The 15,324-nt window shown below is 39.2% G+C and overlaps 1 protein-coding gene across 1 annotated transcript in view; it reads left to right on the forward strand.

Moving 5' to 3' along the window:
• LOC109911686 (adhesion G-protein coupled receptor G7-like) overlaps positions 1 to 15,324 on the forward strand; it is a 67,380-nt gene that overhangs the window by 50,481 nt on the left and 1,575 nt on the right. The window contains exons 13-15 of the mRNA XM_048602566.1: positions 863 to 944; positions 8,684 to 8,845; positions 9,661 to 9,817. Coding sequence (XP_048458523.1) covers positions 863 to 944; positions 8,684 to 8,845; positions 9,661 to 9,817 — 401 coding nt within the window. The remainder of the gene's footprint in view (positions 1 to 862; positions 945 to 8,683; positions 8,846 to 9,660; positions 9,818 to 15,324) is intronic.

Here is a 15,324-nt window from a genome sequence, read left to right on the forward strand (position 1 = left end):
GACCCCTCATGGTTTTGATAATTTTTATCAAATCTTCTCAGCCTTCTTTCCCCCAACAAAACCAGTCTCAACTTATCCAATATATCTTCATAACTGAAGTTTCTTATCCCTGGAATCACCCTCAGGAACATCATCAGCATTGCCTCCAGTGCACCCGTATCCTTCCTGAATTGTGGCATCAGAATTGTGCAGAGTACTCCAGCTGAGGTCTAACCAGTGTCTTACACACATTTAGCATAACCTGTTTGCTATTGTTTAACATAAGTTCTTTGCTTTGAGCTCTATGCAAATATTAGTGAAGCCTAGGATACATTAGTTGCTCTCTCCACCAGCCCCACCACCTTTAATTACTTATCTAAATATACGCCCAGGCCTCTCTTCTGCACACCTTTAAATATTTATAGTAGCCTCATCAAAAATATTTCCAAAGCACATATATAGGGGAAGAATATGACATGATATTTGATAACTCTTCAGCAACAAGGGAATGGGTTACACATGCTAGATGACAGACATCAAGTGTCATGAATAGAAGACTGTTACATTTGTATATAAACCAAGCCAACCGTAAAAGGGCACTACACTGTATTAAAGGGATTTGGATCACAAAAGTTTTGTATTTTTCTTTGCTGTTAATTTAGTTCTAATGATAAAAGCTTATAAAAATCTATTATTTTGTAAATAATTGATATTGCAGCATTAAGTAGAAATGTAAAACTTTCCTTTTTTGTGGGCTTTGGTAGATTTTTTTCCCCCAATAAAAAAAAACTCTGAATTTTATTTGGTCAAATTATATTTCTGAGAAAAAATATTAAATCTTATAAGTAGAAACATAATTTTGTTTTAATAATGTATTCTTCAGGTCTTCCAGCAGTTATTGTTATTATAACATTAGCAGCTACTTACAAAACAGAAGATGCACTGAATTATCGGCAAGAAGAATTGTAAGTATATAATCAATGTATATTTCCAATGCGTTTTAACTCTTATAACTTATAATATATTAATAAATCTTCCTTGGATTAATGATGATTAGTCTGGGGCACAGATTGTGATTCAGTGCATGAGTACATTGTACCATTATATAGTCTTGAAAACATTGTGTTCAAAAAACATAATATGATGGAGCTGCTTTGAAAACTATTTTGCCAAATGCCAAAATTATAAATTAATGTAAATCAAAAATATTAATTGTAGCTAATAAACAAATTCTGTGTGAAGATGATTTCCTAACCACAGCTGTTAACCTTTACACTTCTGTTTAACTGTAATCTTACTAAAGCAATTCATGTGATTTTACTTTATGTCAGGTAGCATTCTGTTTCAGTGCAATCAACTCCTCATCATTCCACACCACTGTGCTACACAAATATCCAATTAACTGTCAAAAGTAAACTTTAAATGGTTAAATGTCACATTGTTTAAACTAACACACTAGTTATACAATTAAAAAGCATTGCCAAAGCATGCACATATGCCACTTATTATTGAATTCTACAGGCTACACAACAAAACAAATGTATTACTCATCATGTATTACACATGTATTCCTCATAGAAACAAAAGAAATTAAAATATAATTTCAAGTTTCTCACATGCAAATATGTCTTCTTGGGAAATTATATACATTATTTTACAATGTACAAAATAAAATTAAGTTTGAACATGAAATTGCAAGATATGTAATTGTCAATGTGTTTATGTTGTTAGGAAACTTTATTTTTAGTGCTATTGTGATGAAGGTTAATAAAATATTATAACTTGTGAACACGGGTTCTAAATTGGAGAAATTATGTATAGCTTTTAAGTTTGATGTGCATTTTTATATTGAGCATGTTAAGAAAGGACATAGTTTTAGTTTCATTTTTGAGTTCTTAGAGTGCCACAGTGTTGTCTGAAGGTTTGTTTACGCATACTTAAATGAGCTTTTTAAAAACCTTGAGGTGAATGGTCAGTCCATTTGAAACTAAGTGATGAAACAAAGGTATGTTGCCTCACAACGAGTGTTGTATATTACAGAGAAAGAAACAAATTTAATTAGAAAGTTGGCAACACATTTCATTTAGACAGAAGCAGGTCATTTAGAGAGAAAAAAACCTGTAAGAGCAGCAGTGCAATTTAGCAGCTTCCAAAACAGTCAGGGCAAAATAGATGTCCTGAATGGCTTAGACACTAATAAGAGAAAAGATCCAGAAACAGAAGGCTTTAAGGTGTCAAAGAGAAAGATCTAGTACAAGGCTGATGAATAAATAGACATAAGGAATACTTGTAAAGAAGGGGGCTGTGCTTGCAGTTTGTGTAATGGTTTCAGGAAGGGCCATTAACTGAGGAAAATTGCTTCAGGTGAATGCAGAACTTTGCTGGAAAGAAACTGATTACAGTCATGCCAACTGAACAAGAAGGTGTAAAGTGGAGACAGAGTGATCTTGCATTAAGGTTGAGTATCTGTAAGGTTATTGTTGAGGGTATAAGGATTGAATTTCTATTTCTGATATTTGTAGTAAGACTGTTTCAAATTGTTCTTGTGTATTTCAATAAAGCTATCAATTTGTTTTTCCTTTCGTATGTAATAAACTTCCATAGCCTTTTGTAAAAAGTGCTTTGGTAACTTTTGCGAAAATGTCCAGTGATTGATCACTATGGTAACAAATAATCCACCAAAAGTCCTAGAAGGACAAGGCAACGGATACACGTGAACACCATCACCTGCAAGTTCCCTTCCAAGCCACTCACCATCCTGACATGGAAATATATTACCATTCCTTCACGGTTACAGAGTCAACATCCTGGAATTTCCTCCCAAAGGGCATAGTGAGTCAACCTACAGCAAATGGACCGCAACAGTTCAAGAAGGCAGCTCACCACCACCTTCTCAAGGGCAACTAGGTTGGCTATTGCGTGCTGATTAGCCATCAATACCTACATTCCACGAATGAATAATAAAAAAAGGGCTATCAAGCCAGATTTCATTCTGAGATCTCCTTTGTCTAGTTTTACCATCAGCTGAGAACATAACATTATGGGCAGAATTCTCCCAGCCTCTGAACATGGGCATTGGATGAGTCAGTTGGGAAAACATGGCAAGATTGGAAAACTGAGATTCTCAATGTCATGAAAAACGTCAGATTTTAAATCCAAGGTTTGAATGACAAGACAAAAATTTCGCCAGTGAGCATCGAGATTACTATCAGTCAGGGATTTCACCACGGTCAGTCCAGGGCAGCATCCAAACTCAATCTAGGGGTTTGGAAGCAGTTAGTTGGCCACTTGGAGTGGTTAGGATCAGGGGTTCCATAGCATTAGAGTCCAGGGAGTGATGCTGAGTCCTGCTGGTGCAATGCAACCAATTAGGGATTACTAGTAAGAGATTCAGAGAGCTATGTAGAAATTGATTAGGGGCCTGGACATTCACCAATTGGGGTTCATGTTGCAAATTGGTGAGGGGGTGAGCCATGGTCATCGCTAGGCATATGTTCACTGGAAGTCAAAATGGATGTAAATAGCCATTGCTGTGGTAAGGATATTAGGGGAGTCAATTTTGTGGACTGGAGGCAACATGCTGGGCCTCAGAGGGGACAATAATTGTGCCAACATAGAAGAGTGAGAGACAATAGTGTTTTGGAGGATATGGGTTACTGTATTTTGGAGCATGGTCATCAACAGTGACAACCAACTGGCTCTGATACGGAGGACAGTGCATTACAATTGTTGTCATGGCTAAGCTGTAGGGTAGAGGCTCAGGGGCTAATGAGGGAAGGTGAAGTTTGACATAAAAGTGTTGAATGGGAATGTGGGTGAGCTCAGAACTGCTGCAGTTGGCAGGGAGTGCAAGGAAGAAAGGAACATGCTGGTTTAGCTGGGGGTTAGGGAATGTGTTAGGTTACCAGGATAAGCCTACTTCTGACTCTGCAAAGTATTGCCTTCCATTCTTATCCAAATCATAAATACACAACGGAAATGAAGAAAGAATACCACCACATTGAGAATAGGTGGAGTAAGTAGTTTTTAACTGTCTAAGCATGCAAGTTTTATTTGAGAGCAATTTGTGGCTCTTTAAGGGTACATGCCAATAAAAAAAAAGGGTCTAGGCCCAAAACGTCAGCCTTCCTGCTCCTCTTGATGCTGCTTGGCCTGCTGTGTTCATCCAGCTCTACACCTTGTTATCTCAGATTCTCCAGCATCTGCAGTTCCTACTATCTCTGACACAAGCAAACTTGATCAGGTCTGTGGTCGTTACAGATCGATCATAATGATTTCTGTAATTAGAAGTAATCACAGATGATCTTAAACGTGTCACCTGCAGGCCACATTTTGCAAAGACAGACCAAGATCTCATATGTTGTACAAAAGTGTGGAGCACATTTCCTCTTGCCTTGAAGAGTAACTATTTGACAACATACTCTTCTATGCAATATTGCTTTTCTTATGTGATGTAGGGGATGGTGGCGGTAGGGGCGGGAGCAAAGTCTCAGTAATCCTATGACAAATATGTTATTTACCCTACATGCTTTTGCTGAATACATCTATGTCAAGGGTCTGTGTAGAGGCAATCCATCATCCTCGTCATCCTCTTTGGCTCCCTGTATAGAGGATTATGCTAAACTATCATTAGTTGTGATGTGAATGCTGACTCCTCACATTACAAAGGACCTGTAGTTTCTGATATTCCCCAACAAACAAAAGCAGAAATTGCTGGAGAAATGCAGCATGTGGCAGCATCTGTGAAGAGAAAATAGAGTTAAAATTTCACTTCAGAACTTCACATCTGCAGTTCTTTGTTTTATTTCTGATATTCTCCGCACAGGTTCATTGGAATCAAGACCAATGGATTCAGCCAGAGGTGAGGTTATTGTCACTGTGGCCTCTGTGCAACAAAGATGCAAAGAAAGTGATGTGGACCAAAAGTGTCAGCAAGCTCAGGACTAGAAGTAACCTCCAGCTACTGAACTGACTCCATATGAAGAAGTTGCAGCTGAAGGTTCTCTCAGGACGCACAGGAGGTACAGGAGGTCAAGACTCTATTATTCTTGATGCCACCTCCTGTAGTTAAGTGAGGCAGATAGCCACCATGGAAAGGGAATGTCCTGGATGACCACCACAGAACTGTGTCGTTTGTTAAAGCAGGACTTGTGACCTGTATGGATCGGTAACCATTCTCTCCCAAGTGGCTGCCAAGGGGACAGCTGTGCTAAATTATTTGCAACTTGCTGCTTTCAAGGATTTTTAAAAACTTATTCACTTGTTGGATGTGGGTGTCGCTGGCTGGCCAACATTCATTGCCTGTTCCTAGATGCCATTGAGAAGGTGGTAGTGAGTTGCCTTCTTGAACTGCTGCAGTGCCTTTGTTGTAACTTGATCCGCAATGCCCTTAGGGAGGAAATTTCAGGATTTTGACTCAGTGACAGTGAAGGAACAGCATAGTGGCTGGGGCAGCATGGTGGCTCAGTGGTTAGCACTACTGCTTCATAGTGCCTGGGACCTGAGTTTGATTCCAGCCTTGGGCAACTGTCTGTGTGGAGTTTGCTCATTCTGCGTGGGTTTCCTCAGGGTACTCCGGTTTCCTCCCGTAGTCAAAAGATGTGCAGGTAGATGGATTGGCTATGCTAAATTGCCTATAGTGTTCAGGGTGGAAAATGCAGGGGGTGGGTATGTGTAATTTGCTCTTTAGAGGATCAGTGTGGACTCGATGGGCCAAATGGCCTGCTTCCACACCTGTAGGGATTCTATGATGATGGTAACTATCAAGTCAGGATAGTGAGTGGCTTGGAGGGGAACTTGCTATTGGTAGTTTTCTAACGTACCTGCTACTTTTGTCCTTCTGGATGGAAGTGGTCGTGGATTTGGAAGGTGCTATCTAAGGATCATTGGTGAATTTCTGGAGTGTATCTTGTAGATAGTATACACTGCTGCTACTGAGTGTGGAAGAGGTGCCAATCAAATGGACTACTTTGTCCTGGATGGTTTCAAGCTTCCTAAGTGTTGTTGGAAGCACCCATCCAGGCAAGTGAGGATTAGAGATAACAAGGTGTAGAGCTGGATGAACACAGCAGGCCAAGCAGCATCAGAGGAGCAGGAAGGCTGACGTTTCGGGCCTAGACCCTTCTTCAGAAAGTGAGGAGCATTCCATTCCACTTCTGATCAGCCTTGTTGATAATATACAGGCTTTGGGGCATCATGAGGTGAGTTAGTCACTGCAGTATTCCTAGCCACTGACCTGCTCTTGTAGCCACTAATTTATGTGGTGAGTCCAGTTGAATTTCTGGTCAATGGTAACTCCCAGGATGTTGTGAGTGGTGGAATTCATTGTTGGTAACACTATTGAATGTCTGAGGTCGGTGGTTAGATTGTCTCTTATTAGACATGGTCATTGACTTGCTACACCACAGTGTAAAGAGGGAATGTGATGGAGGCTGAAGAACTGGGAGAGTGGCAGCAGTCTTCCGAGGAGGAGGATGAAGACATTGAGCAGGAGGAGCATCGTCTTTACCATGATAGAGTGGTGCCACATTGGGTGCTACAAGCTAGGACTTAACTGACACCCAGTGTAGTTGGGTGAATTGGTCTTTCATTGACTGTAAAACTGTTGTTGCTTGAAAGGCAAAAGGTTCTTGTTTATTCCAAATGCAGCTACTTTTGCTTGTGTTTTATTTTGCTTTTCCTTTTGTTCAATAAATGTGAATGTTTTCAACCATTTGAAGGCTCTCCAGCCTGTGATACTTGTGCATTGAACAATGGGAAGCCATGATTTTTCACTGGATGTTACAGAAATAGTAGCAGTCCCTTGGACAGGTTTTTAAACACGGTATGGTTCTAACCATGAGTAATCTGTGTAGCTTGATTATTGTAGCTAGTTGCAATGACAGTGAATCAGAGGTGATGGTGTAATGTAATAATACACTGATGAATATGAGCTTCTATTAGCAATGGAGAGTCACTGGTGTCAACTATATGCACTCAGAAGCTGTTCTTTTTCACTTCACTCCAACCACATGAACTGTAAAGGGCTAGTCATGGATAGTAACAATTGACCTGGTACAGAGTTGACCTTTAAATATGGCACTAGTGCCAAGTTCCTGGGAGTTCCTAACAGTGACAAGTACTTCTGATATGCACATGACAGAATGAGTGCAGCACTGTAGAGCTGGTGGTGCATACATAACGAGGTGAGCAATGGAGGATTACATGAGAAAACTCATTAAGGTCTCTCCATGAAACTCCTCAAAACTGACAATTTGCTGATTTTGGTAAAATCCAGCCAATTGTTTTTGTTGCTATATTTTCTTCATTTAGCTATAAGTGGATAGAAATAATGATTCTGGTATCATAGAGACATCAAAATGACATATTTCACATCTTATAATTAATTGCATCTGTAAAATTATTTTCTGTCTTTTTAATTACCTTAAATAATGTTTTACTTGGAATCCTCTATTTTTCTCAAAGTTGAGTTTATATTCATCCTGGATATGTTACTCTGTCAGATGAAGGCAAATAACAACCACACCTATACTTTCAACTCCCAACATGCAAATGACTCTACATGTCAAGTCCTGAAATTATCCTTCTATGCATTGGTATAATTTTGTCAACTGACTGAAGAACAAATTGAAGCATGAACATTTCTAGGTTACAACAGTAACCCTGTTTTTTAAAAAAAAAATTTGAAAACTAGCTGAAGCACGAACAGGAAACTTATTTTCAAGAGCTTATTTTACTTCAGAACTAGAAGTTAGTAATTTGCAACATGAGAGATAAATGCAGAGAGTTAAATCTTTATCCATTTTAATAGATTTTAAATGTTTAGAGCATCTGTTTTCTTTTTATAAAGATGATTCAGTATTCATGTAAACATAATTTTTATTTTGTAGCTGTGATATATGTTTAATTATTCAGCAAGAAAGGCCAAGAAAATGATGAACAATTTATTTCCTCAAAGTTAAATTTTAAAATAAAAATTCTTGTTTTACAGTCTCTGGAAAGGGCATTTGGAAATTTTCACTCCGGCTGTGTAACCCTGTGGTGGTTCTATAGCCCAGCACCTCATCTTTCATTTTCATCAATCAAACTTCATGAATTCCACTGTACAGAACTAATTTAATAAGAAAAAGAAAGCTAATTATTTGTAATTTTCGGAAAGTCATTATTATGCTTGTAATCTCTAAACTGTCTTCAGAATCACTTATTTAAAAACTAAAATTTTTTTAAAAAGCTAGCCTGATTGATTTGAGAGTTTGCACATCAACAGGGTCATTTTAGCAGGATCATTTTAACTAGGGATGGGCAAGAAATTTTGGCCAGTCAGCGACGCCCACATCCCACAAATGAATTTTAAAAAGTAGACTAATTGAGTGGCTAGAATGTACGGTTGAGGCAAGTGACATTATACATTTAGGGAAAGCTAGATAAATACCTGAACAGAATGGGAAACTACTTTGACATAGTTAGAAGGTTGGGAAAGGTGTTGGGAGGAACATAAACACTGACATAGGCTGATGAGTCCAAATGACATTTTTCTGTGCTGTTTTCATACCACGTAAATAAAATATTTTAGACAAGGGGTGTTTCACACTCAAAGCATCATTTACCATGTATTTGGATTTTAGAAACAAGTGAATGAATCTCCCTTTGTTGCATATTCAGTGTGCTTTATTCATCAAATTTTGCTGTAATTTCTGTTTTTCAGCTGCTGGCTGTCTGGTTTTGATCTACATGGGAAGTTGGAACTGTCAAAGCCAATGCTGTGGGGATTTCTTCTTCCAGTTGCAATATTACTACTATTTAATTTTGTCATGTTTGCCTTAGTGACAATGTTGGTACTGTTCAACAAAGACCATAGTACTTGCAGGTAATACAAAATATTATATATTAACTTCCTTTGAAGTGATGAGAAATTCAATTTTTCTGAACCCAACAATGCAATCCACATTCAGATAATCCTCCCTGATCAAAAAGTTTGAACGTATTGGCTCACTTCTGTCAGTATTAAAAGCATCATTTATTGACTTGGAGATTTTGTGTTGATATTGCTGTATTTCTGCAACTGAGTTTACTTTTTATCATCCTTCCTTTTGCTCAAGCACTTTAAAATTCAGCTGATCACCAATTCATCATAGATCTTTCAGTCAATGGCACAGAATGTAGAAGTATTCCACCACAATCTTTCTATTACTTTTGGTAACCAGCAATGTTTGTTTAGTTATGATAAACAGTTAATTGCTTCCAGGTCAAATGCACCCTTCAAATGCAACTCATTTGATTCCAAATTTATTTTAAATTTTTATAAATTAATAATTTTTGTTGAGAATTCTCACACTTTAAAATTGATATTTGTCTCCTAACTGCCATTAAGAAACTCCCATTTATAAATAATGTTTCAAAGCTCAGGTCAGCTTCTTTCTCTGGAAAGGAAATGAAAATCATGATAAGTCACTCCATGCCATTGCCAGAAACAGTATGTAACTAGTTCTACCAGAGTTATAAGGTCTGAAGCCATTTGATGAGTGTGAAACAATTACTCATTTGATATGTGAACCAGGCTATAAAGATCACTTTAACATTTTACTGAAAGATACTGAAACATCTCCTGAAAATAATTGATCAAAATTAGTAAAATACTTTCGTATTGGCAAACACATGATTAATTAATGTGTTCTTTTATAGTGCAAAACAGGCTACGTCAGCAAAGAAGATGATGGGATCCTTATCAGTAGCCGTTGTGCTTTGTTTAACGTGGAGTCTAGGTTATTTGATGCTCATAGAGCGTGATGAAACACAAGCTATGTTTAGCTATATCTTCTGCGCCCTTAATGCCACTCAGGTTTGTAAATTTTCTTCCAGAAGTATGAAATACAGCTTGTTGTTGCTGATAATGATATTGGACAAAGGTAAAATCTTTCTGCTTTTGACAAAATAATGAATAAAGTGTAGCTGATGGCAAATCTTAAGATTGTAAGTTTGGGCAAATGCTTAAAGAAAATTTAGTTTCAATGAGGAAGAAGAAATTGAGTTACTGTATTGGAAAAGCATATAGATGTAATCTTTTGATTCCCTGTGAAAATCAACATATTAAAAAACATACTAAACAACCCAAATGGAGGAAATTGATGCGCAACATTTTACTTTTTTCATTTACTTAATAATCAAACCAAAATTAACATAAATAAAGCACGGATTTACAGCAAAACTGTATTTAATAGAAATTAACCGAATGACGTTATAACTAGTTGTTACAACAAAGGTAGATCACATGGATTTACTGGCAGTTCTACATATTGCCAAGGCACTACTGGGCTGGTGTGTGTGTGTGTGTGTTTTGTGGGTGGGGTGGGGTGTGGGGATAGGTCTTAACGTTGGCAACAGACACTGGCAGTTCCCCTAAAAGATGTTGCACCACATTCAGCTACAAACTCCTTCAAAACACTATTTTCCTCCATATAAGGTGTACAGTTCCTTTATTTTGAGACAGTAGTCATCTTCCAACAATAGCTTTACTCCACTTGATATCCACAGGTCTGCATTCCTCCCAAAGGTGCATTTTCCAGATACTTGCCCAGTTATGCCCATATTTATAACCATTTTGCCATGACTGACTCCTCCTCATAGCCTGCCCTGCCCTGCACACCACTGGGAAAATCAGTTCAAGGCTCTGTCTTCCATCTACAATCTCCCCAGCAACATGAAATTACAGGCAGTCCCAGTAGGTCTTATGATGGAAGATGATGGCAGGAAAGGCAGATAATCAGGGAGGTTGGCACCGACATTACCAGCCACCTCAAAAATTAAGATCTAGGTGGCAAGGCCCGTAGTCGACCTTCTTGACTTGCTTCCAATTTAATGGGTCTAAAATGGTCAATGAACAAACACTTCAGGGTCTCTTCACACCACATCCCTGGTTAACTCTGTTCCCAGCATGCTAGAACAGTGGTAGCCAGTTCAATGAATATGACAGATTGGCCTGCCTGCCAGGTTGGGAGGGGGTTAGTCCTGAAAGACAATCCCATGCCTTTGCCTCTGAACTCCCTCAATGCTGTCTCCTCATACCCCCACCCCACAATACCCACGAAAAGCCACTTAGCTTGTCCATTCCTCCAGGACATGAGTGTATCTGTGCAGCCTGTTACCTCAGCCTCTACAGCAGCACATCTACTCACAGTGGCTGCTAAAAGCAGCGAGAGGCAGAGATCTTAACTGGCATCATCATCCCAGGAAATGTTGACCCAAAAACCTTGCTGGGCAACCACCTAGTTGGAGGGCTTTTTTGTTGGCGGTGCTAGGGTATATCCCACACGTTTTGGTACCCATTCCCACACTGTAAAGACAATTTGGAAAATCTTGGTTTAATTTCTCTTTCAGTTGGGCTCTTTCTTAAACAACAATCAGGCTTTGAGATGAGAGGGATGCGGTGGGTAGCCATCAAACATTAGGCAAGCCAGCTATCATTCCAGAAAATAGCTCTCATAATAATCCCACTGCACCATCAAACCATGGATTTCAACACAATAAGCAGAATATTTACTGTCACTGCAGAATCAGAGGACAATTTAAAACATTAAAATGTTTAACTCAAACTTAAAACTCAAAGTCAAAGAATCAAACTTTCATAAATGATGATTAATGTTTATAAAGTAGGGATTGCTTGGCTATCTAGTTATGACGAGAATTGCAAATTATTAGGGTAAACATTGCCCAAAATGATCAAATGTAGTAATCCACGTGTTGTTGGACAATGGTACGCTGACTGTACTAACTTTGCAGTATCAGTATCCTAAGGTAAACTGTGCAAGGCTCTCAAAGCAAGTGTTTCTTGGTGTCCAATAGGGGAAATAATGCGTGCGTGGTAAGTCATCAAATTTCGAATTAAACAAGATATTGAACATCTCATGGACTGCACAGGAACTGTTGGTGGAAACAGACAAGTTGAAAATGACAGTTTAGAAATTTGAACTAGAAGCTTGCCTGAATTATAGCTCTAACTAGTTGGGTGATGTTCATGATTTCCAAATATCTTGAAAGATAGGACACTACAGGGAAGCCAGGAGTTCCACTTAAGAGGAGAATGTGATTTATATAGACCTGTAAGTGGCAGTGAGGGAAAATCATCATTCAAACCACCCTGTCTTCTAAGGAGAGGTTGAGTAAATTGGGCCTGTACTCATTGGAATTTAGAAGAATGAGGGGCAAAGTTATTGAAACATACAAGACTCTTAGGGGATTTGACAAGGTAGCTGCAGAAAGGTTGTTTCCTCTTGTGGGAGTCTAGGATCACAGGGCACAATTTCAGAATAAGGGTTTGCCATTTTAAGACAGAGATAAGGAGGAATTTCTTCTGTCAGAGGGTTGTGAATCCATGGAATTCTTTCCACAGAGGAGTGTTCAGGCCGAGGTAAGTATATTCAAGGCTGAGGCAGACATATTTTAATAAGTAAGGGATTCTAGGGTTACAGGGAAAAGGCAGGATTATCAGATCAGCCGTGATTTCATTGAATGGTGTAGCAGACTTGATGGGCTGGAAGGTTCTGCTTCTGCTTCTGCTTCTACATCTTATGGACTTACGGTCTTTCCTCGCAATAATAATATCTGATGGGAAATATACTCATCAAGGGTTAAATGGGGCAGAAGAATCACTTCAGAGTTATATTACAATGAAATGTATTAACTAAGTCTATTGGCAACAAGTGCATGAGTCATTATTTATTCCCCAAATAGGTGCAGCTCTAATAAGGCTACATTTATTGCTTATCTCAAGTTAACTTTCACTTGAACCATTGCAGTCTTTATGATAATCATAACAGTGAATGCTGGAAATATTTAACAGGTCAGGCAGCGGTTTAAATATATCACCCAAATTACTCAGAGGTTCATGCAGGCACAACAAATATTAGAGTGAACATTGATTCTGACTCAGAGATGATGAAGGATCAAAAAGAAATAACCAAGTAGGGATACTTAAGAGGGAAATGTGTGTAGGAGATGTCATGCCCACAAGAATGCTACTCTTTCAGTGTAACAGAAATTGCATGGCTTGCATGTGCTTCTGAATAAAGTCTGGTGCATTGTTACAGTGAATTGTACTGGCTGAATTTTTGATATATGGATCAGGATTGTCTAATTGATGCCCAGCTTATTGAGTGTCAATACAATTGTGTCCATATAAGTGAGTGCTGATCATTTTATCTTAATGTTGAATTGAATTGCGCAGATGATGACTAGGCATTTGGGGATCTGGAAGCGAGCCACTTAATACAAAGGGCAGAATCTTATAGTTGTCTGAGCACTGTGGGCTATGCCGAGATGTGTGGCACAGTTGGGTGAGATGTTTGGTGAAGACCATCTTGACATATCCAGATCATCTTGCTGCAACTTTAATATTTTTCTCAAGTGGCTTTGACGTGTTTTTTTTGCTAGACAGAAGCAAATTGATGCTTATGTTTGTTAAACACCTTGCTAACAGCCCAATTCACCACATTAATATTCTGGTTGTGATCTTATCAAACTTGCCAAACACATTAGTCATCAGGATATGGAAACCAAAGCAGGTCCTTGGTGTGTTCAATTTGTCACTTACTCCAAATGTCCTCCCTGTTGGATACTGAGCACCAGCATCTCAGGGCACACTCCATGGGCACTGGCCACATGCAGCCCATGTCCATCGGCATCTAATATCTTCCAGCTTCCAAGAACTCTCATGATACATGACAGGACACTTCTACACTTCAGTGCTGTACCTCAGGCTATCGTTGTAACGCTGCAGCAAAGATATTGTGCGCTCAGGGTCACATACCTGAGAGAAAATATTGAAACTTGTACTGGTGGAGTGGAGAAGTTCATTGATATTCTTCCTCTAGTTAGATAATTCTCAAGATGGCTGAGACGGCTTCTCCTGGATGGTCCAGGATGGCACGGTCTGTTAGCATAGCCTCCATTGCTTTTGGGGAAAAGGAAGTCCCATGTCTGCACCACCCAGACCAGCTGGAGCTCCTTGATCAAATCCATAAAGCAGGGCATTGATTTCCCCCTGTTTGCCATGTCTAGAGCAAATATCAGGAATAGTACAGGGCAGCTGCAGACTGACAGTGCTAGTCTGAGTGCACAGTGGGGATGCTGATCAATTCTGGAATATCTGGTGAGTGGCAGGTTGTTCTGAAAACAATGAGTGGTAAGACTGGACGGAAATCGAATGCAATACTTGACATATGGGTAGGAGCAGCAATTAAAGTGTCAAGTTTGGTAAGATTTAAGGAGAAAACTTGCTTGGCGTCGTGGTAAGAATCCTTCCACCAAAGTCAATGCAATTTTCATGTAGCCAAAAAATGTAAGACTTAGCCCATTGAATTCAACCTCTGTACATATGCTCATCACCAAGATGTATGTATGTCAGAGATGTTTTAAGCTGTCTTCCATTGGATTACCCTGCTTCCCCCTGCCTCCGGCAGTGTCTTGTTTGCATGAAAGATGAGGTGTACCCTAGAATCTGTGGGAAGCTAAGGAAGAGATTTCTGGGCCCCTTGCTGAGATATTTATATCATCGATAGCCACAGGTAAGATGCCAGAAGACTGGAGGTTGGCTAACGTGGTGCCACTATTTAAGAAATGTGACTGGATTAATTTAGGATATCTGGTTGGCATGGACGAGTTGGACTGAAGGGTCTGTTTCCATGCTGTACAGCTCTATGACTATATTTGACCTCCGTGTAGCTGACCTATTTCTGCTTTAAAACACCTTTCATTAACATCTATTTTTTGTCCACATTCCTTCTCTACTTCCATTAGTACTCCCTTTGCCTTTTGCTCAGATGCACCTTCACCATCTGTTCCAGTTCTTTCACCCGGCCCCTTTTTCTACAGCATTAAACCCATCAATTTACCAAATAAAAACTGAAAGATCTGCGGACACTGAAAATCAGAAACAAAAACAGAAATTGCTGGAAATGCTCCGCAAGTCTGGCAGCATCTGTGAAGAGAAATCAGAGTTAATGTTTCAGGACCGGTGACCCTTCCTTGTTCTGAGGAAGGATCACCAGACCCGAAACGTTAACCCTGATTTCTCTTCACAAATGCTGCCAGACCTGCTGAGCTTTTCCATCACTTTTCCAGCTCTGTTTAGTCCTAAAGAAAGGCCATAATGGACTCAAAATATTAACTTTGTTTTTTTCTCTCTACAGATGCTTCCAGATTTGTTGAGTTTCTCTGGCACTATCAGTTTTCGTAGTTCATATGTCTGGGCCATTTGAAATGCTAGTTGATGTTGTTTAGAAGGGGTTCAGCAATGATAGTGCTGTTGACGATCATAGAGAGCCAGTCAGGACTTCTGACACAAAAATAGAA

Source organism: Rhincodon typus, chromosome 11 (assembly GCF_021869965.1).
Source record: "Rhincodon typus isolate 14 chromosome 11, sRhiTyp1.1, whole genome shotgun sequence".
Taxonomy (NCBI): domain Eukaryota; kingdom Metazoa; phylum Chordata; class Chondrichthyes; order Orectolobiformes; family Rhincodontidae; genus Rhincodon; species Rhincodon typus.